This window comes from Rhinoderma darwinii, chromosome 1 (genome assembly GCF_050947455.1).
Source record: "Rhinoderma darwinii isolate aRhiDar2 chromosome 1, aRhiDar2.hap1, whole genome shotgun sequence".
NCBI lineage: Eukaryota > Metazoa > Chordata > Amphibia > Anura > Rhinodermatidae > Rhinoderma > Rhinoderma darwinii.
This window is the reverse complement of record NC_134687.1, coordinates 637,243,806-637,270,221: the sequence shown is the minus strand read 5'-3', so window position 1 is coordinate 637,270,221 and position 26,416 is coordinate 637,243,806. Positions and strand designations below refer to the sequence as shown.

Here is a 26,416-nt window from a genome sequence, read left to right as displayed (position 1 = left end):
CACACACAATGACACAGTCATTACCCAGACACCTCCAGTGCTGTTACTGTAGAATTTCCCAGCAGTGTCACCTCTCCAGTCAGCAGCTCCGTCATCTTGTAGATCAGTTCTAAGATCTTCTTCTCATGTATCCGGGAGTGAGGGGGAGGCTCTGTGATGGGGCTTTGACTACTGCTCCATCCTCCTGACTCATGGATGATGGGAGTCGTACAGTCACCCGATGTCTTCTTCACTATTGTGTACTCCTGTGTATGGAGAGAGACACTTCGAGAACTGAACACAGTATTCCCCCCTCAGTAGAAAGAGGGAGATTGTGACCCGCTGTATAGAGCTCTAGTGACCCCACATCTGTAATACTGGAGACGTCACCTACAAAAAGACATTCAGAAAATAGAACGAGGCTAAAACTAAAAAGGAAATAATATTGGGGGGACTAGATGGACCATGTGCTCCACTCCTGCCGTCATCTTCTATGTTTCTATATAGAGGTCATCCTGATTCTCCTGGTTCCTTGTCATTCTCATTGCTCTACAACAGGGGTCTCAAGCACGTGGCCTGCATGCTGCCCCTGGGGCTGTCATCTGCGGCCCGCGGGACACAGAGCCGCTAGTATCGGCTCTGCTCCGAGACTCTGGAATTCCCTGACATCGCTGTCCACATATGAACAGCGATGTCTGGGGCTTCCCCAGAGCTGGAGTCCCGGGCAGAGCGCTAGTACAGGCTCTGCTCCGGGACTCTGTGGAATTCCCTGACATCGCAGCCCATATATGGACAGTGTGTCAGGGTCTTGCCCAGAGAGGAGTGCCGGGCAGAGCGCTATTATCGGCTCTGCTCCGGGACTCTGGGGAAGCCTCTGACATCGCTGTCCACACATCGACAATGATGTCAGGGGCTTCCCCAGAGCAGGAGTCCCAGTGATGTCAGGAGCACAGCTGGAGTCCCAGGAAGAGCCTACTAGCGCTCTGCCCGGGACTCCTGCTCTGGGGTTGCCCCTGACATCTCTGTCCATATATGGACAGTGATGTCAGAAGCAGAGCTGGAATCCCAGGCAGAGTGGCAGAAGCGGAGGGCTCTGCGGCAGCACCCGCGGAGGCCACATGCGGCAGCACCCGCGGAGGGCACTGCGGCACTATCTAAAAAGGGGCTGCCCAATCTTGACATGTGTGCTAACTGAGCCGCCGGACTGAATTTAGCGACACTTAAACTGGAAAGCTGGATTGTTGAAATAAGCACGTGGAGAAATAGCTCAAATTTTAAACCTAGCGGTATTATTATAGTAATATAGTGTTCTAGTAGTTCAAATAACTAATTAACAATAATTTTGTATTGTATCAAATTTGAAAGTAATGCGGCCCGTCAACTTCCCATTTTTTCTATATGCGGCCCACTTACCCGGCCGAGTTTGAGACCCCTGCTCTACAACATCACTATTGCTGCATTGGTGACATGACACATAACGGACCATATTGGTGGCTGATGTTCAGCTTTTCTGCGGTTGGCTTCTTGATGTCACTTGGAAGGTCTGGACGCTGTTCTACAGGACACTGGATTCTTCCTATTACTTCCTATTATGTATTGTCCCTTCCCTATGTGTGACTTGTTCTAGACTGTAGAAAAGTTTACCTCTCCGCTCAACAGGTAGATGATCTCCAAGGTGAAGTCTAATATTCTTCTGCTCATCTCATTCCTGTCCTTGTCCATCCTTGGTGTGTCATTCAGGAGAATGAACGTTGTGGAGGAGAAGATGAGAAAACTGGAGGATCTGGTACTGCAGATGTCTTTATGAAGAAAGGAGAAGACAGAAATCATACAGGGGACAACATCATGTGTGACATACAGAACCTCACTTATTGATCATTGAGAGAAACATCTTCTCAGAGCCGTCACCACATGGAATAAAGGGGTATTCCCAACACGGACATTTCTCCCCAGGATATGCCAGAAATGTCTGATAGATGCGGCTCCACCTTTGGCCGTGCTCGGCTGTTTCTGGACCTCCTATACAGGTGAATGGAGAGAGTCGGGCACATGTGTGGTCACCTCTCCATTCATTCTCCACCTGGATGTATTCATCACCTCACCAGGCAGATCGGGGGACCAACGTACTCCGTATAGAGGTGGGACCCCCATATATAAGACATATCTCTCAGGTGAGAAGAGTAAAATCAAGATGTCCCCTCTCCCCCAGACAATGAAGACCGGACAACCCGACACTGAACCCTGGCTCCAGCCTGCACAGGACTTAGACTGGGCCGCCGTGAAAAGGCGTAGTGGTGGTCACTAAGGGGTTAAAGCTGTGCCAAATAAGGTCCAATTACTTTGTATCCAAGTTATTTCTTACGAAAAAAAAAAAAACTCAGACATTCATGGGGTCTCCTTCACCAATCAAACACTTGATCCAATATTTAAGGCCTTGCCACTAAACAAAAGTTCTTAGAAGATTTCAAAGAGTAGGAATAAAATATAAGCGGTGATGGCCTCCAACAGGGTCTCCCCACACAGGTTCAAATCCTGTTCACAGCGAAGCATTTTATAAAGAGAGAAAACAGACCTTCCAGAAAACTTTAACAAACATGAACGGCCTTATTTCCATTCTTTCAGCATTTCCGGTCTCATGTACCAATTAAAACTGTAAAAAAAATAAAAATTAATCATGCTGCAATTTTCCCAGGAAGAGAACAATTTCCATTCTCTCACTCAAAAACCTAAGAACAGACTAGTCTCTTTCTCTAGTACACACGTCAAAACATAAGGCCCGCGGGCCGAATCCGGCCCGCCACCTGATTTCATGTGGCCCGCGAGGTCCGCTGCATGTAAAAACCTGAATCAGATTTTTACATGCCACGCCACAAGGACTTCTAAGTCCGCAAAAACAGGTGTTTTTTTCTGCCGTACGGCAGAAAAAAAGGACCTTCTGGGATTTAGTTCTCCCAGAACATTGCACTGCACCAAAAAGGACATGCGCCAAAAAGGGAAGAGTAAGCGGCCGTGAGCATATTTTCAATCTGAAAACATGCAAGGCGCTGCCAAGTGAGTAAGTCTGAGTGAGGTCAGGTGACTGGAGTTGTTCATTCCCGGGCCGGCACTGACCTCACTCAGACCACCGCCGCGTAACCTGCTAAATATTAGCAACAACAGACAGAGCGGTAAGCTACCGCGCTCCGCTCTGGTACATATGTGGCCTGGGGCACTCTGGGCCCTATGTGTGGCACTCAGCACAAGAGGGGGTGTTTGACACTTTCTACAGGGACTGTGTGCGTGTGGCGCCATCTACAGGGGGCTCAAGTGGGGCATTATTAGTGGGGGCACGGTTACTGATGGGGCACTTTTATTGTGACGAGCACTAAAGGATTATTATTACCATCTGGGGCAATGTGGATTAATATAAACTAACTTTTATACCCGGCATTGCTCGGGAGGTTGACTTACGGTATAGATAGAGTAAAAGCTCACTATTTAAATACCCAATTATGTGATGTAAGGCCCCATGCAAACGACCGTAGAATTTGTCTGTAATTACAGACCCATTCACTTCTATTGCCCATGGACACCTTCCTGTATATTTACAGGAAGGTGTCCGTGCCGTAGAAAGGCTCCGCAAAAGATAGGACATGTCCTGTTTTTGCTTTTTATGGACCGTGCTCCCATACTTTATATGGGAGCATGACCCGCATAATAATTAGAGAGGATTAAAAGTTAACTTACCTGCTTCTTCCTCTAATCCAGCATCCCGGGATGACGTTTCATCCCATGTGACCGCTGCAGCCAATCACAGGCTGCAGCGGTCACATGAACTGCCGCGTCATCCAGGGAGGTCGGACTGGATGTCAAGAGGGACGCGTCACCAAGACAACGGTACGTATGAACTTCTTTTACTTTCAATCAGAGCGGAAACTCTGCCCGAAAGAGCTGCCCTGTCTCTCTTTCCAGCACTGATAGAGAGAAGGGGCTGCCGATTAGTGCATAGAAAACGGGTCCGTAAGTACGGGTGGAATACTGGTGACACCGGACCCAATGTTATTGGAAGCACCATTAAATATCCTTAACACTATGATTACATGATCAAAAAAAAAAAATATGTATTTCCTTTAGGAAATAAAGTCCTAAGCCAGTGCTCCTAGACTAAACTACGAAGTGGTGGATGAGGGACAGGGACTTCTGATTCATGCCCATTTGGCATAAATTTTTCCTCGCTCCTCATCTTTACCATTAGTCCCTCCATCGCTCATTGTGTCTCCATGCATTTTAGTCCCTCAATTATACGAGACAGGACAACGGTCCTGCCTCTGTGTAAACCCGCTGTGGCCAACATCGCAGTGCTGCTGTGTTAGGCAATTCAGCGAGGAATGATTTACGTTGCAGCCAATTATGGGCTGCCACGTCATCAATAGGGGGCGGAGCCTGTCAGTGCAATCCGTTACCTGGGGAACGCGTGTCCAATCAAAAATAGCTATTCCCTGATTTTAAACCAATGAAAAATCCGGCTTCAAACAAACTGCTGTAGGCAATTTACTGCTCATAGAGCCCTATCCCACAGCACCAAGCAGAAGCCGAATCCTACATTTCAGGTCCTAAACGGACTATCCCAAAAGACATAATTTTTATTTTATTTTTAAATGGGTGAAATCTGTGTTGGCCAAGTGGTTAAAGGGCTTTACACTCTTTAAAAATTGTGTGCAGATGGCTTAACACCTCATGCACACGACCGTGTTTGCCGGTCGAGTCCTGTCAGCGATCAGAGGAAAGATAGAAAATGTCCTATCTTTCCTCAGATCGGAGACTCAGATAATTTTTCACTGACCGGATTCACCCGCTAAAGTGAATGGGTCCGTAAAGACTGTTTGGTGCCACTCGAATGCTGTCAAAAATGGCCAGAGTGGCACAACGGTCGACCATGTGAATGAGGAGTAACGGAGAGTAGTCACTTACCAATATACTGTCTGTAGCTGAAATGCCTCTGTCTCACATGCAGTCACATGACCATGCTTCCGGTGTTTATCTCTAAATAGTGTGATGTTCTGTACACTGAACACTTGGTTACCTCCAATCCCCCCTTCCCATAGAAAACGATGTCATACATTATATGCCTCTTATTTCCACTGCTTTCTGCTCTCCCCACCTCATCCTATCACTGGCAGAATCCAGTTTCAAATGCGGGGACGCAAATTGTGCAGAGTACAGTAGCAGAACAGCAGGGCTGGGTTTCAGTAGCAGACAATGAGTATTTATAGCACTACCTTACACATTGTAAGAGGGGCATGCAGGCAGCTGTAAATATATATTAACAGCTGTGGGAGGGGAGAGGACTCATGGGCACTGCAGTCCCTTACATGGTAATCCTGCCCACAGCAAGCACTAGCAAAATGACAACAATTCTACACAAAACTGTGCACCATAATGAAAATTAAAATCAACTTCCAATCTACAGTGGCATTCTCTGGTGACCATTCACACACATACAGGTACTTTTTTGTGTATTTACTTTTAAGCTTTCAATTTGATACCGTATAGGGTTTTTGTGCTTATGTTCAAATCCAGCTTCATTACTGGTTTTGGCTTTAAAGGCTATGCACACCTTTGAACCCTTTTTTTCTTAAAAATATTTAAACCTGTTATGAACCTAGATGTGATCGATTACAGGTGGATCCTGCGTGTCGACCTGCTGTCACTGAACCCGTCAGTGCCGCCGACTTGAAGGATACAGGTTTCAGCACTAGATACAGCTACTCTGTATACAGGATACAAAGTAGCTGTACATCAAAAAGTAAAAATAAATTTTTAATAAAAGGTCATTACAAAGTTGCACCAAACCCGCTGATATTTTTTATTTTTTTTTAATAAAAAATGTCTAACACGTTTCAAAAAGGTGTAAATAGCCTTTAGGCACTGTTCACGGAAAAAAAAAAAAAAGCTTGCGGGAAGAAGCGTCATGCCCTATCTTGAGACGGAAGATGGAAAAAGACGCAGCAAACGGCCAATGCTGTTTTTGACGTGTTCTATGGCAAAAGCTGCTTGCATTTTTTCCTTTGACTGTTGAAGAAAGAGGTAAAAAAAACCATAGCGGCGAAAAGTGTGTCAAAAAAAAGCCTGTGGTACAAAACCACTTAAAAAAAAAAACCGGACCGGATTTTTACAGGCATAATTTTCTGCCTGCAAAAAAAACTCAGTGGCCTTAATGTACTGATGCGAAAGACTAACTAAAATACTGCCACGTGAAAGCGACCTAATAAAGACATGTCCACAGAACCCTGTAATACTAAGCTGGTAGACGGCTGCGCTGACTCTGGACTTGATATAACACAGTGGACCAACACCAACAGATGACATGGCCCCCAAACCATCACTGACCGTGGAAACTTCACACTGGACCGCAAAGACACTTGGATTGATGCCTCTCCAATCTTCCTCCAGACTCTGGGACTGAGATTTCCAAATCAAATGTAAAATTTACTTTCATCTGAAAACAGGACTTTGGACAATGAGCAGCAGTGTTGGTCCACTGTGTTATATCAAGTGTATCTAACCGTTCGTGGGTGCACAGTATCGAAGTTTCCATGCATCGTGCAGCCCTAAAGGTGACACATCTATATATACACACACACACACACACACACACACGGCCGCCATCAGGGAAGTACTACTGGTACTGCCGTCAGGGGCTCGGCCACAATGATGAAAAAAATAGGGGCCCGTCCGCTTCTCAGCTGCTTTAAACATTGGAATGAGGACCCCCAGCGTTAGTCACTTGGAGAAAGGAACGGACCCTGCAATGTAATAGGGCCCATTCCTTAATCTGAAGTAACTAACGCTGGGGCCCTGAGAGGACTAACAGAAGAGGAAGATGCAGAAGCTCCGTGTGGAAATTTTGCCCCCCAGACACTTCCTTCTCTACACAGCCGACTGGACCTGCAGGCTGGTGAGTGTCCCCCCTCCATCCTGCTTCCCATTCCTCCTGACCCCACGTGTAGAATATATAAATGATGTTAAAATGTTTGGGTTTTTCTCGGTTTCCCTAGCGTTTTTTTTGCCCTGATTTTCGCAATCACAGCAAAAATGGCACAGTTTTGCCGCGATTATATAAAAATTGTGGCAAAACTGCGTGATTTGTGCCCAGATTATGAAAATTGCATCAAAAAAACAAAAACATGAAAAAAAATAGTGCTGTTAGGCTATATTCTCACAGTGCGGTTAAATCACGTTTTTTTGCAAAAAAAAAAAAGGGATTTGACCGCACTGTGTAACTAGACTAAGGCCTTATTCAGATAGGCGTGTTCGGTCCGTGATACATGGAGCGTCTATTGGCCGTATTTGCCAGGCTGACCACAATTCATGTAGCCGGACTCCTAGCATCACAGTTATCAATGCTGCAGGGAGTCCCTTCCTCTCCGCGGGAATACCGCCCTGTACTGTAATGATGTTTTCAGTACGGGACGGGGACAGTACTTCCACGGGAAGGGAGGGACTCCTATGATTCTAGATAACTGTGATGCTAGAAATCCGGCTCCCTGAACTGTGGTCGGTCCGTAAATATGGCCGATACACAGTCCGTATATCACAGACCGAACATGGACGTCTCAATAAGGCCACTTACTGGTCCCCTATTTTTTGGTGCGGATTGCGCACTGAAAATTCACTACAAATGACAATATAAGGCGATATTGAGACCAACGTGTGTAAATCAGACGTGAAGAACGGACGATTTGCATCCGTGCGGGACCCGGGACTTGAGTCTATTGAGGGATCCGTGAAAATGGACAAAAATAGGAAAAAAAAAAATGGAAAGCAACGACCGTGTGAATAGCCCCATAGAAATACCTACAGCCGTGTGACGGTCATTAAAAGAAAACGTCCTTCACACGGACGATTAACATGTTAGTCTGAATAAGCCCTAACTCGTGTGAATGGGGTTTGCACGTGCGGCAGAAAAAAAATCTGCATGGAATTTAAGACGTGCGGCTGATTTTTAAATCCTCATCATGCCTATTATGTTGCAGAATTGTAACGTATTTCATCCTTTACCATGTAAAGGGTTAATTTGCTGTAAATCCCTAGCAAATTCTGTGAGGCTACACGCACATTGAGGAATTTGGTGCACAACATCCGCATCAAAACAAATAATACGGTTTTTACATTTTGATGCGGAAACAGGTGCAGGTTTTATGCGGCAGATTTTATTTTTTATTTTTATTTAAAAACGCAAGATAAATTGACATGCGTCATATTTTCAAATACACAGTAGAAAATGCGACATGTGGAGAAGATTTCTTGATCTCATTTACTTTGCTGGTCCTGTATTACACTGCGGATTTGCTGCACGAAAATACCCGCGACAAATTTGCACATAATAAGCATCATGTGCATTTGGCCTAACAGAGGTTTTTTTTAACTCACCCTAACGCTGGATTCACACGAGCGTGGCGTTTTTGCGGACGCAAAAACGCGGCGTTTTGCGCGTGCAAAAACCACTTGACAGCTCCGTGTGTCATCCGTGTATGATGCGCGGCTGCGTGATTTTCACGCAGCCGCCATCATAGAGATGAGGCTAGTCGACGTCAGTCACTGTCCAGGGTGCTGAAAGAGTTAACTGCTCGGCAGTTAACTCTTTCAGCGCCCTCGACATTGAATTCCGATCACAATATCGAGCAACCTGTTAAAAAAAAAAAAAAAACGTTCGTACTTATCGAGAACTTCCCTCCCGGCCGTTGCCTTGGTGACGTGTCCTTGGAGACGCGCCTCTCTTGACATCCGGCCCCACCTCACTGGATGACGCGGCAGTCCATGTGACCGCTGCAGCCTGTGCTTGGCCTGTGATTGGCTGGAGCTGTCACTTGGACTGAATTGTCATCCCGGGAGGTCAGATTGGAGGAAGAAGCCGGGAGTTATCGGTAAGTCAGAACTTCTTTTTTTTTTTACACGTTCATGTATATTGGGATCGGAAGTCACTGTCCAGGGTGCCGAAACAGTTTAACTCTTTCAGCACCCTGGACAGTGACTATCTCCTGACGTCGCGTACCAGAATTTTTTTTGCCGGGTTCGGCCAAAACTAGTTCGGCCGAACCCGGTGAAGTTCGGTTCGGTTGTCCGGGTTCGCTCAGCTCAAAAAGACTCCGTTTGGATGTTTGTAAACAGAAAAGCACGTGGTGCTTTTGGGTTTACATTCATCCTTTTGACAGCTCTTGCGCGAATCACGCAGTTCGCACGGTAGTGCTTCCGTGCGGCATGCGTGGTTTTCACGCACCCATGGACTTCAATGGGTGCGTGATGCGCGAAAAACGCAGAAAGAACGGACATGTCGTGACTTTTTTTCAGCGGACTTACGCTGAGGAAAAATCATGGACAGGTCAGCACGGCCCAATAGACACATATAAGTGCGTGCAAATCACGCGCGTTGCACGGACGTTTTTCCCGTTCGTCTGAATAAAGCCTAAGGCCTTATTCACACAAACGTATTTTACATACGTGATACGCGCATGAAAATCAGGCGCGTCGCACGGACCTATGTGAGGCAATGGGGCCATTCAGACTGTCCGTGATTTTCACGCAGCTTAAAACTCACGACATGTCCTATACTTGGCCGTTTTTCGCGCATCATGCACCCATTGAAGTCAATGGGTGCGTGAAAATCCCACATGGCACACGGAAGCACCTCCTGCTTTTAGGTTTCTAAACATAAAAACAGAGTGTCATAACGATGCCATATCTGCGAAAATCACGCAGGCACGTACCAAATACTGATGCCACACAAAACGCAGCATTTTTTACGCACGCAAAATGGACACGTTCGTGTGAATAAGGCCTAAGGCCCGTTCACACATGTTGGATTTGATACGGATTCTGATGACATGCCGATGATTCTGCATCCCATGCATATGAGGTTTCCGTAACCCAGTTCAATTTTCCACTTGCTTTTTTGTCGGCACCATGAAAAGAAATCCGCCACAGCAATAAGTAGCATGCGACTTATATTACATGGAAAAGCTGAGGATGAGCAGCTCTAAATGACAATGGGACTTAGGCCTCATTCACACGACAGGGTTTCCCGGCCGGGTGCCGGCCGTTCATAAATCGGCTGGCACCCGGCTGCATTAGGAATAATAGACCCCTAATGGGGCTATTTACACGACCGATTTTTTGACTGCCGGGAAATCCGGCCGTCAAAAAATGGGACATGCCCTATTTTCGGCCGGGTACCCGGCCGCCCGGCTCCCATAGAAGTCTATGGGGCCGGGTAATACACGGCCATCACCGGAATGTGTCCCAAATGATGGCTGGGTTTTCCGTCGCTTGCGCTTTATCTCCTCCTCCTCACAGCGCAGAGTGCATGTGAGGAGGAGTTTATGCCATTCGGACGAATGGCTGTACGCAGTACACTGTGTGGCAGGGCCGGGGTTTACAGCAGGTGGAGAGCACTGCGCTGGCTCCCTTCCCCTGCTTGTTAAAAGCGCCCTGGCCCGGCGACACCTTCCATGGCGCCACTAGCAGCTTCTGCTGCTGCTACTACTGTAGCGACGCCACTATAGCAGAGCAGGGAGGTATCTCCCCGCTCTGCTATGTGCTAGCCGCACTTTAGCTCCTTGAAGGAGCGGAATCCCCGTGTTTTCGGGGATTCCGCTCCTGGACAGAGCGCTTGATGTCTCTGTCCATATCTGGACAGTGACATCAGGGGAAACTCCTGAAGCGGAATCCCCGAACACATGGGGAATCCCCTTCAGGAGTTGCCGCTGATGTCACTGTCCAGATCTGCCCGGCCCGGAACTTTATGCAAACCGGCCGGGCAAAATGGACGATTTTACCGGCCGACACTCGGGCGGGACCCTGTCGTGTGAACCCAGCCTTAGGCCTTGTTCACACCGTATTTTGCAGGCAGTAAAATCTACCTCGGAATTCCTTCAGGCTTTCTGTGCCTCCCATTGAGGTCAATGGGAGGTCAGAGACAGAAACGCCCAAAGAAAGAGCATGTCTGTTCTTTTTCCCGCAAGCGTTTTTTTCCTTTTGCAGGAAAAAAAAAAAAACGCCTTCACCTTCCGTAGAAATCAATAAGAGGCGATTTCGGACGTATTTTGCTGCAGTTTCCAATGCGGTTTCCACGGCAAAAAAAACTGTGTGAACAGGGCTTTATTCTTGTGTGGATCTGCTACACGCTTGCGCCAAATCTGCGTCAGAAATCAAAGGGGAAGCCTCAGATTTTTGTGGTTGAAAAACACATTGAACTTTAATGGAAACGTAAGAAAGGAGCATTAGTTCTCCTTACATCCTCACAAGTGCTGCCCCCTCCCTTAAAGGACAGGTGCCGCCCAAAAAAAAAAATTTTATATAAATTTGCTTTTAGTGTGTTATTAAAATAAATTGTATTTATTTGTGTTTTTTGGTTTTACTTTTTTCTATTTTCTTACTTCTCTATGGGAGCTGCCATTTTTTTTTTCATCTCTGTATGTGTCGATTAACGATACATACAGAGATGGAATACGGCACATACATCCCCATAGAGAATACGAACGGGAGCCGTTCCATTCACTATAGTGTACGCCGTCTGGGTGTACCAGAAGCCGCGGCCGGATATTAAGATGACTACTTCCGGTCGCGGCTTCCGGACATATGTTCAGATGCAAGCACTAGGAGCGGAGGCGGCAGGTAAGTTATGTTTGTGTATGTTCGTGTTATACTGCGTGATTATCACTGTATCTAATCCTCCTACACTGTGCATTCGCTCAAAAAATGGCGGCACACAGTGTAGGAGGTTTGAACATTCAACCCCCTTCTTTCTCCTGGCACTAGCCAGGATAAGGGAGGGGGGATTGTGTGAGGACACTAGAGCGAGTGTGTCTTCTCCAATTTTTCAGCATAAAGCAATTAGGTTGCTTTATCACATGCCAATGCTGCAATTTTGGGAATTGCTCCCTCTAGTGACCAGCACATGGAAAGGTTATATAATATTTCCTGACTTGTGAAAAAATTAAAAAAAATTAGAACAATGTGTAATCATTTTTATACTAACAGTTTAAAGAGGCTCTGTCACCAGATTCTGAAATCCCTATCTCCTATTGCATGTGATCGGCGCTGCAATGGCCAAGTTATGAGCTATTTTATATATATGCAAATGAGGTTTGAAATGGACAACTGGTCGGTTTTTTTTTCGTTATGTCCAAATGGGCGTGTATTGTGCTTTTAACTGGGCGTGTTTACGTGTATGACGCTGACCAATCAGTGACCAGTCAGCATCATACACTCATCTCCATTGATTTACACAGCAGCGATGTGCAGCCACATAAACAGAGATTAACGTTACTGCAGTGTCCCGATAATGAATACACATGATCATCCAGCCTGGACGTCATGTGTATTCAGAATCCTGACACTTCTGAATCTTTTCTTTTAGATTTCTAGCAAGGGAAACGAAATCTCGCGAGATTACAGAGGTAAACGAGATTTCGTTTCCCTTGCTGGAAATCTCAAAGAAAAGAGTCAGAAGTGTCAGGATTCTGAGTACACATGACGTCCAGGCTGGAGATCATGTGTATTCATTATCAGGACACTTGTGTATGTGGCTGCACATCGTGTTCTAGTAAGAACGCTGTGCTGCTGTGTAAATTAATAGAGGAGAGCATGATGCTGACTGGTCACGGATTGGTCAGCGTCATACACATAAACACGCCCAGTTAAAAACAATACACGCCCAGTTGACAATAACGAAAAAAAAAACGCCCAGTTGTCCATTTTAAACCTCATTCGCATATATATATATATATATTTATAAAATAGCTCATAACTTGGGCAAAAATGAACGTTTTTTTAAAAAAAATATGTTTTACTGTAATCTACATTGCAGCGCCGATCACATGCAATAGGAGATAGGGATTTGAGAATCTGGTGACAGAGCCTCTTTAACTAAAAAAAAAAAAAAGAAAAAAACATTTCTAGCGACACATTCCCTTTAAGGCCTCGTGTTGTTACCCTAAGTTTATCGTGTAGTCAGGAAATCTCCTACCGTAAACTATAAACGTAGACGATAATCCACAGGGCTCCATTATGTCCTTTTAGCCTCCGTCAGGCTGGTAGATGTCGGTAAACCTTATTTTGGAAGGATGGAATAGTGTAGTGGACTTTGCTATTCCATCCAGAGATTCCACAAAAAAACAAAAAACGTATACCGCTCCTGACATTAGTATATGGACAGTGACGTCAGGAGCTTCCCAATGCCGGGGTCCCCAGACAGAGTATCACAAGCGCAAAGCTCCGGACTTTACTGTCCATATAAGTAAAGTGACATCAGGAGATTCTCCAGGGCCGGAATCCCCGGTCAGAGTGTTGCCGACGCTCCGGCCATGTGTTCAGGCTTTGCTAAGCTCCGGACGTCACTTACGTTTATGGACATAAGGAACAGCGCCAGAGTCCCTGGGCAGAGCGCTGGTAGAAGGCTCCAGCCCTGGGAAAGCTGTAGACGTCACTGCCATTCACGGACAGTGACTTCAGGAGTTTCTCCTGGGCCATTCCCTGGGTGACATATGCCAATATATGCCATACAGTGGGATACAATTTGGCTAAATAGATCAAAATCCCGAGAATTAACCGGTGACTGCCGGCTCCGTGGTTTCCTTCACTGTAATTGACATCAGCACCAAAATCAGTTATTGTGTATAACATACAAACGTGAGCGCCACACTTTCTGTATCCCACCCCCGGTAATGGAGAGAGGGGGCCCAGACATCTTGGCTGTATGGGGCCCAGAAATTCCTGACGGCCGCCCTACATACATCTATACACCGTGTGACACACACACACACACACACATCTATACACCGTGACACACACACACACCTATATACACCGTGACACACACACACACACACCTATATACACCGTGACACACACACACACCTATATACACCGTGACACACACACCTATATACACCGTGACACACACATACCTATATACACCGTGACACACACACATCTATCTATACACCGTGACACACACACACACACATCTATCTATACACCGTGACACACACACACACACCCCCCTGTACACCGTGACACACACCTCTATCTAAACACCGTGACACACACACCTCTATCTAAACACCGTGACACACACACCTCTATCTAAACACCGTGACACACACACACACACCCACCTATACACCGTGACACACACACCTATGTACCCTGTGACACACATCTATACACCGTGACCCACACACACCTATATACACACGTGACACACACACACATCTATCTATACACCGTGACACAAACACCGTGACACACACACACACCCCCCCTGTACACCGTGACACACACCTCTATCTAAACACCGTGACACACCCCCCTATACACCGTGACACACACACCTCTATCTAAACACCGTGACACACACACACACATCTATAAACCGTGACACACACCGTGACACACACACCCACCTATACACCGTGACACACACACCTATGTACCCTATGACACACATCTATACACCGTGACACACACACACACACACACACCTATATACACGTGACACACACATCTATACACCGTGACACACACACACACCTATGCACCGTGACACACACACACACACCTATGCACCGTGACACACACACCTATACACCGTGACACACACAAATCTATACACTGGCACTAGGGCTGGTCGATTAATCAAATTAATTTGATTAATTCGTCCTGGAGTCCTGAGACGATTCGGTTTTAAAACAGAACCGTTCAACCGATTTCATAATCTCACCGTCGGGCTGAGCTACAGGAGGAAGCTCCGCCACGCAGCATTGTCACCTGTGACTATAATGAAGTCGCTCGTTTACCACTGTTGCTCCCCTGCGCTGACCGCCATTCCATCCATTCAGTAAGGAGAGAGGAGACGCAGGACGCAACAATGCTGTCTCATCCCACCTCCTCCTGTAGCTGCCCGACATAGTGCTCCGTAGTACTAGTACGGCATGGCAGTACTGCATCGGTTAGTCTTCTATTGGCTGGCAGCTTATGAATTCATATGCTGTCAGCCAATGGCGGGAGGTCATTCAGAAAAGAGATGGGGGTGAGAATGTAAACAGAGATAGGTGCCGAAGCCCCTGACATCACGGTCCACATATGAACAGTGATGTCAGGAGCAGAGCAGTGTCCCAGGCAGAGCGCTAGTAGCCCTCTACCCAGGACTTTGTCTCTGGGATTGCCCCTGACATCACTATCCATACACGGACAGTGACATCAGGGGCTCCTACTGAAGCAGAATTGAGCGTCGGAAATGCTCTGGTTGGGGATTCCACTCCTAGAGCGAGCCCCAAAAGGTGCTACCTACAGGGAGAGGGGCTGTGTGGCACTCCCTGAGAGGGGGAGGCTGTGTGGCACTCCCTGAGAGGGGAGGGGGGGCTGTGTGGCACTCCCTGAGAGGGGAGGGGGGGGGGCTGTGTGGCACTCCCTGAGAGGGGAGGGGGGGCTGTGTGGCACTCCCTGAGAGGGGAGGGGGGGCTGTGTGGCACTCCCTGAGAGGGGAGGGGGGGCTGTGTGGCACTGCCTGAGAGGGGAGGGGGGGCTGTGTGTACCTCTATATCTATAGAGGTACAACCTGGGTGTCTAACTTTTTTATGTGGGAATAAAGTGAAGTTTTCTGCCATTTTACTGCCGCCATGACCGCATGGCGGAGCCGAAGTATGGAAAGCTGGATGAGCACGGTGAGGAATTAAATATATAAGTGTACAAGATGCCGATTACAAACGGGCAAAGAAATACAAAATTTCATGGGCGTTCTTCATTAAATTATCTCTTGGTATATTTTTCACTTTATTTTAGGCCTCATTTACACGAACGTGATATACGTCCGTGCGACGCGCGTGCCTTTCACGCTGGTCGCACGGACCTATACAAGTCTATGGGGGCATGCAGACAGTCCGTGAGTTTTGCTCAGCGTGAGTGCGCTGAAAAAAAACAACTCACGACATGTTCTAAATTTCTGCGTTTTTCGCGCATCACGCACCCACTGAAGTCAATGGGTGCGTGAAAACCACGAAAATCGCACGGAAGCACTTCCGTGCGAACTGCGTGATTCGCGCAAGAGCTGTCAAACTCTGAATGTAAACAGAAAAGCACGTGGTGCTTTTCTGTTTACAAACATCCAAACGGAGTGTCTTAGAGATGAGCGAACCGAACTTCACTCGTTTTGACCGAAACCGGCAAAAAATTTTGCGGTACGCGACGTCAGGAGACATTCACTGTCCAGGGTGCTGAAAGAGTTAAACTGGTTCAGCACCCTGGACAGTGACTTCCGATCACAATATACATGAACGTGTAAAAAAAAAAAGAAAAGAAGTTCTGACTTACCGATAACTCCCGGCTTCTTCCTCCAGTCTGACCTCCCGGGATGACAATTCAGTCCAAGTGACAGCTCCAGCCAATCACAGGCCAAGCACAGGCTGCAGCCAATCACAGGCTGCAGCGGTCACATGGACTGCCGCGTCATCCAGGGAGGTGGGGCCGGATGTCAAGAGAGGGACGCGTCACCAAGGCAATGGCCGGGAGACCGGACTGGAGGAAGCAGGCAGTTCTTGGTAAGTATGAACGTCTTTTTTTTATTCACAGGTTGATGTATATTGTGATCGGAATTCACTGTCGAGGGTGCTGAAAGAGTTACTGCCGATCAGTTAACTCTTTCAGCATCCTGGACAGTGACTGACGTCGACTAGCCTCATCTCTATGATGGCGGCTGCGCGAAAATCACGCAGCCGCGCATCACACACTGATGACACACGGAGCTGTCAAGTACCTTTTGCCTCGTGTAAATGAGGCCTTATAGTAATAAGAAAACCGATATTCAAATTGAACATCGCTCATGGCATTGAAAAGAATCTAGTTTTTAATTTTTGGCAAAATTGCACAGCCCTGACACCTCTACATACATACATACACCACCACCACGCCTCCACATACATACACCAAACAGCCACGCCTCCACATACATACATACACCACCACCACGCCTCCACATACATACCTACACCGCCACGCCTCTACATACATACACCGCCACGCCTCTACATACATACACCGCCATGCCTCTACATACATCACCACGCCTCCACATACATACACCACACCGTCACGCCTCTACATAAATCGCCACGCCTCCACATACATACACCACACAGCCACGCCTCCACATACATACACCGCCACATACATACATCCATACACCGCCACGCCTCCACATACATACCTACACCGCCACGCCTCTACATACACCACACCGCCACGCCTCTACATACATACACCGCCACATACATACACCACCACGCCTCCACATACATACACCGCCGCGCCTCCACACACATACACCGCCGCGCCTCCACACACATACATAGCCACATACATACACCACCGCGCCTCCACACACATACACCGCCGCGCCTCCACACACATACACCGCCGCGCCTCTACATATACCGCCACGCTTCCACATACATACACCGCCACATACATACACCGCCACGCCTCCGCACACATACATACACCGCCACGCCTCCGCACGCATACATACACCGCCACGCCTCCGCATGCATATATACACCGCCACGCCCCTACAGACATACACTGCCGCCCCTCCACATACATACACCGCCGCGCCTCCACATACATACACCGCCGCGCCTCCACATACAGCTTAGAAGAGTAAAATTAAGACATTTCCCCCCAGACAATGAAGACCTGACTCCTGACAACCTGACACATGGCGGATACTGGGGAGACATTGCTGACAACTCATAAGACGTGGTGCACACTATGCAGTCAGTGTTTGATATGAACTGTGAGGTTCTGCAGCAGCTGAGGTGACATTATATATAAAGGAACCCGGACAACGTCTCCCCCCGAGTTTATATGAGTGAAATACGGGGTCACACTTGTCTCCCCTCTGACGGTTTTCTCCACCGCGATCATATAAAGCCGATGCTGGAAATATAACAAAGCCGCTAACAGCTTCTCCTCTCCTACAAATAATCAGACCCCGCGTCACGTCCCCCAGTAACCTGACCTATATTCTTTAGTGAAAAAAAAACAAAAAAAACTTACCCCCCCCTCCCCATAGTAAACGTGTAATGAGTCTCCCCGGGAAAATGCTCCAGAACAATCTATATATTCTCCACAGAGAACGCCATAAAAACAAGAAGAAAATCTGATAATTATTCATAGCCCACAAGTAACAGGTCATCTCACCACTGGCTGATAACAGAGAGAACACCCGACGAGCGCTGCTCTATAATATACTAACCACTGGCTGATAACAGAGAGAACAGCCGACCAGCGCTGCTCTATAATACACTAACCACTGGCTGATAACAGAGAGAACACCCGACCAGCGCTGCTCTATAATATACTAACCACTGGCTGATAACAGAGAACACCCGACCAGCACTGCTCTATAATATACTAACCACTGGCTGATAAGAGAGAACACCCGACCAGCGCTGCTCTATAATATACTAACCACTGGCTGATAACAGAGAGAACACACGACCAGCACTGCTCTATAATATACTAACCACTGGCTGATAACAGAGAGAACACCCGACCAGCGCTGCTCTAAAATATACTAACCACTGGCTGATAACAGAGAGAACACCCGACCAGCGCTGCTCTATAATATACTAACCACTGGCTGATAACAGAGAACACCCGACCAGCACTGCTCTATAATATACTAACCACTGGCTGATAACAGAGACAACAACCGACCAGCGCTGCTCTATAATATACTAACAACTGGCTGATAACAGAGAGAACACCCGACCAGCACTTCTCTATAATATACTAACCACTGGCTGATAACAGTGAGAACACCCGACCAGCGCTGCTCTATAATATACTAACCACTGGCTGATAACAGAGAACACCCGACCAGCACTGCTCTATAATATACTAACCACTGGCTGACAACAGAGAGAACACCGGACCAGCGCTGCTCTATAATATACTAACCACTGGCGGATAACAGAGAGAACACCCGACCAGCGCTGCTCTATAATATACTAACCACTGGCTGATAACAGAGAACACCCGACCAGCGGTGCTCTATAATATACTAACCACTGGCTGATAACAGAGAACACCCGACCAGCGGTGCTCTATAATATACTAACCACTGGCTGATAACAGAGAACACCCGACCAGCGCTGCTCTATAATATACTAACCACTGGCTGATAACAGAGAGAACACCCGACCAGCACTGCTCTATAATATACTAACCACTGGCTGATAACAGAGAACAGAGAACTGCCGACCAGCGCTGCTCTATAATATACTAACCACTGGCTGATAACAGAGAACACCCGACCAGCACTGCTCTATAATATACTAACCACCGGCTGATAACAGAGAGAACACCCGACCAACACTGCTCTATAATATACTAACCACTGGCTGATAACAGAGACAACAACCGACCAGCGCTGCTCTATAATATACTAACAACTGGCTGATAACAGAGAAAACACCCGACCAGCACTGCTCTATAATATACTAACCACTGGCTGATAACAGTGAGAACACCCGACCAGCGCTGCTCTATAATATACTAACCACTGGCTGATAACAGAGAACACCCGACAAGCACTGCTCTATAATATACTAACCACTGGCTGATAACAGAGAACACACGACCAGCGCTGCTCTATAATATACTAACCACTGGCTGATAACAGAGAACACCCGACCAGCGCTGCTCTATAATATACTAACAGAGAACACACGACCAGCGCTGCTCTATAATATACTAACCACTGGCTGATAACAGAGAACACCCGACCAGCGCTGCTCTATAATATACTAACCACTGGCTGATAACAGAGAGAACACCCGACCAGCGCTGCTCTATAATATACTAACCACTGGCTGATAACAGAGAACACCCGACCAGCGCTGCTCTATAATATACTAACCACTGGCTGATAACAGAGAGAACACCCGACCAGCGCTGCTCTATGATATACTAACCACTGGCTGATAACAGAGAACACCCGACCAGCGCTGCTCTATAATATACTAACCACTGGCTGATAACAGAGAACACCCGACCAGCGCTGCTCTATAATATACTAACCACTGGCTGATAACAGAGAACACCCGACCAGCGCTGCTCTATAATATACTAACCACTGGCTGATAACAGAGAACACCCGACCAGCGCTGCTCTATAATATACTAACCACTGGCTGATAACAGAGAACACCCGACCAGCACTGCTCTATAATATACTAACCACTGGCTGATAACAGAGAACACCCGACCAGCGCTGCTCTATAATATACTAACCACTGGCTGATAACAGAGAACACACGACCAGCGCTGCTCTATAATATACTAACCACTGGCTGATAACAGAGAACACCCGACCAGCGCTGCTCTATAATATACTAACCACTGGCTGATAACAGAGAACACCCGACCAGCGCTGCTCTATAATATACTAACCACTGGCTGATAACAGAGAGAACACCCGACCAGCGCTGCTCTATAATATACTAACCACTGGCTGATAACAAAGGGAACACCCGACCAGCGCTGCTCTATAATATACTAACCACTGGCTGATAACAGAGAGAACACCCGACCAGCACTGCTCTATAATATACTAACCACTGGCTGATAACAAAGGGAACACCCGACCAGCGCTGCTCTATAATATACTAACCACTGGCTGATAACAGAGAGAACACCCGACCAGCACTGCTCTATAATATACTTACCACTGGCTGATAAACAGAGAGAACACCCGACCAGCACTGCTCTATAATATACTAACCACTGGCTGATAACAGAGAACACACGACCAGCGCTGCTCTATAATATACTAACCACTGGCTGATAACAGAGAGAACACCCGACCAGCACTGCTCTATAATATACTAACCACTGGCTGATAACAGAGAGAACACCCGACCAGCGCTGCTCTATAATATACTTACCACTGGCTGATAACAGAGAACACCCGACCAGCACTGCTCTATAATATACTAACCACTGGCTGATAACAGAGAGAACACCTGACCAGCACTGCACTATAATATACTAACCACTGGCTGATAACAGAGAGAACACCCGACCAGCACTGCTCTATAATATACTAACCACTGTCTGATAACAGAGAACACCCGACCAGCGCTGCTCTATAATATACTAACCACCGGCTGATAACAGAGAACACCCGACCAGCGCTGCTCTATAATATACTAACCACTGGCTGATAACAGAGAGAACACCCGACCAGCGCTGCTCTATAATATACTAACCACTGGCTGATAACAGAGAACACCCGACCAGCACTGCTCTATAATATACTAACCACTGGCTGATAACAGAGAGAACACCCGACCAGCACTGCTCTATAATATACTAACCACTGTCTGATAACAGAGAACACCCGACCAGCGCTGCTCTATAATATACTAACCACTGTCTGATAACAGAGAACACCCGACCAGCGCTGCTCTATAATATACTAACCACTGGCTGATAACAGAGAGAACACCCGACCAGCGCTGCTCTATAATATACTAACCACTGGCTGATAACAGAGAACACCCGACCAGCGCTGCTCTATAATATACTAACCACTGGCTGATAACAGAGAACACCCGACCAGCGCTGCTCTGTAATATACTAACCACTGGCTGATAACAGAGAACACCCGACCAGCACTGCTCTATAACATACTAACCACTGGCTGATAACAGAGAACACCCGACCAGCGCTGCTCTATAATATACTAACCACTGGCTGATAACAGAGAACACCCGACCAGCACTGCTCTATAATATACTAACCACTGGCTGATAACAGAGAGAACACCCGACCAGCGCTGCTCTATAATATACTAACCACTGGCTGATACCAGAGAGAACACCCGACCAGCACTGCTCTATAATATACTTACCAGTGACTGATAACAGAGAGAACACCCGACCAGCACTGCTCTATAATATACTTACCAGTGACTGATAACAGAGAGAACACCCGACCTCCGCTGCTCTCTACCTCAAACACGACAATATCTAAAGGACCTGTGATGACGTCACCACCATGTGACCGGTCAGGAGGGGCGGAGCTTATCAGTGTAGGGAAGTGGAGGATGAAGGTGTACTTATGATCACGTGACATGAGGGGCGGAGCTCTGTGAGGGGGCGGGGCTCCTGTTCTGTGTGGAGTAATGATGGATTCACTGTTTTCTTCTATAGGTTGTCAGCAATTATATGAGAGCTGGAGCCAGGGGAATGCTGGGAGTTGTAGTCCTCTGCTCATAACTTCTCCCTGTAATGTCCTCTGATATCCCATAATAAGAGCCTGGACATGCTGAGAGTTGTAGTCCTCTACTTTTATACCTCTTCCCTGTAATGTCCTCTAATATCCCATAATAACAGGCTGTACATGCTGGGAGTTGTAGTCCTCTTATACCTTCGCCCTGTAATGTCCTCTGATATCCCATAATAACAGCCTGGACATGCTGGGAGTTGTAGTTCTCTCCTCTTATACCTCCTTTCTGTAATGTCCTCTGATATCCCATAATAACAACTTGGACATGCTGGGAGTTGTAGTTCTCTCTTCTTATACCATATCCCTGTAATGCCCTCTGATATCCCATAATAACAGGCTGGACATGCTGGGAGTTGTAGTTCACTCCTCTTATACCTTCTCCCTGTAATGTCCTCTGATATCCCATAATAACAGTCTGGACATGCTGGGAGTTGTAGTCCTCTACTCTTATACCTTCTCCCTGTAATGTCCTCTGATATCACATAATAACAGCCTGGACATCCTGGGAGTTATAGTTCTCTACTCTTATACCTTCTCCCTGTAATGTCCTCTGATATCCCATAATAACAGCCTGGACATGCTGGGAGTTGTAGTCCTCTCCTCTTATACCTTCTCCCTGTAATGTCCTCTGATATCCCATAATAACAGCCTGGACATGCTGTGAGTTGTAGTTCTCTCCTCTTATACCTCCTTCCTGTAATGTCCTCTGATATCCCATAATAACAGCCTGGACATGCTGGGAGTTGTAGTCCTCTACTCTTATACCTTCTCCCTGTAATGTCCTCTGATATCCCATAATAACAGCCTGGACATGCTGGGAGTTGTAGTCCTCTCCTCTTATACCTTCTCCCTGTAATGTCCTCTGATATCCCATAATAACAGCCTGGACATGCTGTGAGTTGTAGTCCTCTCCTCTGTGATAGATGGTCAAATTGCTTATATTCTCTGTATGAAATGACATTATGAAGTATCAGGCAGGATGCCGGATTATGAAGATCTGTATTCTCCATTTAGTAATGACCTCTTTCTGGTTCTGCTTGAGTTACAGGGAAATAAGTTATTTCTTTGTGTTCTTCGTGTGGCATTCAATATACTGGTAGATAGGAGTCTGGCAGAACGCCTAGACCTGAAATAATCCTCATATTAGTAATGAATTCTTCATCTCAGTATTTCACACACATATATGAAATCATCACATTCACTTATGAAAACCTCCTACATTTCTATTGTTTGTAGGCCAGGATTTGCAGCTGTTAGAAAGATCACGTGACCTCAGTGGGAAGGTCCCTATGACGTATTTTCAGTCTACGTATAAAATGTTTTGATTGGTTGTTCCATGATAGGTAACACCCGGATTAGAGGGTACGCCCTGATTAGAGGGAACGCCCTGATTAGAGGGAACGCCCTGATTAGAGGGTACACCCTGATTAGAGGGAACGCCCTGATTAGAGGGAACGCCCTGAGGGTATATTAACTTCTGTATCTTGATAATAAATGAGAATATTGATTGAGACGACAGATTGCTATTGTCTTTATTGATCTCCCGGTGCACTGCTGATACTTCAATTACCATATTGGAATACCACCCGACAAAGCAGAGGGAGCCCATTAGAGCGCCCATCCCAAAAGGTGCTACGTGGAAGGGGTTTCCTCGACACCCTGCAGAGTACAAAGATGGCGGATCCGGGGGCCTTCATCAGGCCCCCAGGCTGCCATGCCAGCCAACGGCATCCAGAAAACGTGTCATGGGGAGGGCCGTTGGCAAGTTACAGGGGGCCGCCCCCGTTTCCAGTCATTAAATGCCGCAGCCGCTATTTACCGCAGCATCTAACAGGTTAAACTAGCGTGGTCGCGCTGAAGTGACGGCTGTAACACTCAGCCGATACGCTTGTTCTATGGAGCGTACGCAGCCTGTGAACCCGCTTCATGTTACCACATCACACATTCCCACCCCACCCCTATATATATGTATATATATATGCCAGATGTAAGGAAGGGGGGACGGAGACATATACACATATATACACCAGGGGCGTTGCTGGGGTGTTAAAAGCTTGTGTGTTACTAATGATTTTTTTTTACAGGTGCGGTTGTTGGATTACTTCCTATTCGAGGTCTACTTTGATTAAAGCGTAATTTTAATAAAATAGTTAACGAGGGTTGTGGGGGGGGTGTTTATTTTAATAAAAATATTTTTTTTCTGTGTTTTTTAAAAAAACTTTATTTTTACTGCGTTAGTAATGGCCGCTGTCTGATTGACATTGTCCATTACTTAGGGGGGGTTTAGTGTTAGCCGGTGGAAAGGCTAATACTAATCCCTCCATTATTACCCTGGTACCCACTGCCACCAGGGGAACCGGGAGGAGCCATCTGTAGCGACGGACGGGCACTGGGGCGGCCACAGACTGGTATTTTTAGGCTGGGAAAGGCCAAAAATTGTAGGCCTTCCCACCCTGGTAATGCTAGGCTGCTGCTATGTTGTATCTGGCTGGTTATGAAAAATGGGGACGGGCAGGCGCATGTCGTTAGTTAAGAAAAAAAAAATTACTGAAAAGAAAAAAACCAACGTGACATTCCCCCCGTTTTTCAAAACCAGCCAGATGCAACATAGCAACAGCAGCAGGCTATCATTACCAGGGTGGAAAGGGCCACGGTGATTGGATCTTCCCAACCGAATACCAGCCTGCAGCCGCCCCAGGGACCGACCATCACTACAGACGGTCGGGTACTGGATTGTACTTGACTCTTCCTGGAACCCCTGGTAGCGGTGGGTACCGGGGTAATAATGGGGGGTTAGTGTTAACATTTTCACCGGCTAACACTAAGCCCCGCCTTAGAAATGGATGCTGTCAGACAGCGGCCATTGCTGAGGTAGTGGTAATAAAGTTATTAAAAAAAACAGGCACAGAAATATTTTTTTATTGAAATAAAACACCCCCCGGGGACTCAAGCCTCGTTAAACAATTTTATTTAAAAAAAAAAAAAAAACCTCATCGAAGGAGTCCTCGAATCCGAAGTAGTCCAAAAACCGAATCTGTAAAAAAAACATAAATAACGAAAAAAAGGATGGACTAGCATAGCCGACTACGCTAATCCATCCCGAGGGATCCAATAACAAAAAACTTATTCCACTCGGTGTACTTTTTTTTAACATTAGAGGCTATGGGTGACTGATGCCACTGTATGGCACCCGTCACAGGTATACGGTAAACGTATACCTCTAGGAGCTCCTAACATCATTGTCCATATAAGGACAGTGATGTTAGGAGCAGAGCAGGAGTCCCAGGCAAAGCCCGGGACTCCAGCTCTAGGGTTGCCGCTGACATCACTGTCTATATATGAACAGTGATGTTAGAGGCTTTGACATTGCCGGAGTCCAGAAACCGAGCTGCTTCAAGCACTCTGGCTGGGACTCTTTCTCTCCTCCTGGCATCACTGTCTATATGGACAGCGATGCCAGGAGGAGAATAGTCAGAAGGAGTCCCAGGCAGAGCGCTTGAAGGAGTTCGGTTTCGGGACTCCGGCAATGGGGGGAAGTCCCAGACATCACTGTCCATATGTGGACAGTGATGTTAGGACTCCGGCTCTGGGGTTGCCCCTGACATCACTGTCTATATATGGACAGTAATGTTAGAGGCTTCCACAGAGCCAGTGTACCGGAGCAGAGCCTCTACTAGCGCTAGGGAAAGGTTCGGGAACGTTAACATGGGCTAACATTCAGTGCAGGGCCGGACGGGCGCGAGTGGTGGGATACGTTGGCAGGATGCCAATGGTCTGTGGTCACGGCTGTCGTGAGGCAAGGAACAATAGATAGATGGCAGGAAAACAAAACACAAGACCAAATACATGTAGGTTGGAAGAGTAATAGAAGAAGAATTTGCTTTTAAATTGGCACATGGCTAAAACTCTATTTTCCGTGCAGATTGTGCACTTAAAATTCACTACAAGTTACAATATAACTCATGTGAATGGGGTTTACCTATTTTTGAAGTATGGAATAGTGTAGTTGACTATGCTATTCCATCCTGAGAGATCCCGCAAAAAAAACGTATACCGCTTGTGACAACACTATATGGACAGTAATTTCAGGAGCTTCCCAATGCCGT

At 46.9% G+C, this 26,416-nt stretch overlaps 1 protein-coding gene across 2 annotated transcripts; it reads right to left on the bottom strand.

Annotated features, from left to right (window-relative positions):
- Positions 1–2: 2 nt before the first annotated feature.
- LOC142676162 (oocyte zinc finger protein XlCOF29-like) lies at positions 3–22,076 on the bottom strand. 2 transcript variants are annotated; one of them, XM_075847234.1, is made up of 3 exons: positions 21,989–22,076; positions 1,624–1,778; positions 3–245 (listed from the first exon to the last, which is right to left on the bottom strand). In XM_075847234.1, the coding sequence occupies exons 2-3, from the start codon at positions 1,699–1,701 to the stop codon at positions 21–23; spliced, it is 303 nt and encodes a 100-aa protein (XP_075703349.1). In that variant the 5' UTR covers positions 1,702–1,778; positions 21,989–22,076; the 3' UTR covers positions 3–20. The 2 variants fall into 2 exon arrangements, with proteins under 2 accessions (XP_075703349.1, XP_075703348.1); XM_075847233.1 differs by lacking the exon at positions 21,989–22,076 and adding an exon at positions 21,934–21,957.
- Between the last annotated feature and the right edge of the window lie 4,340 nt (positions 22,077–26,416).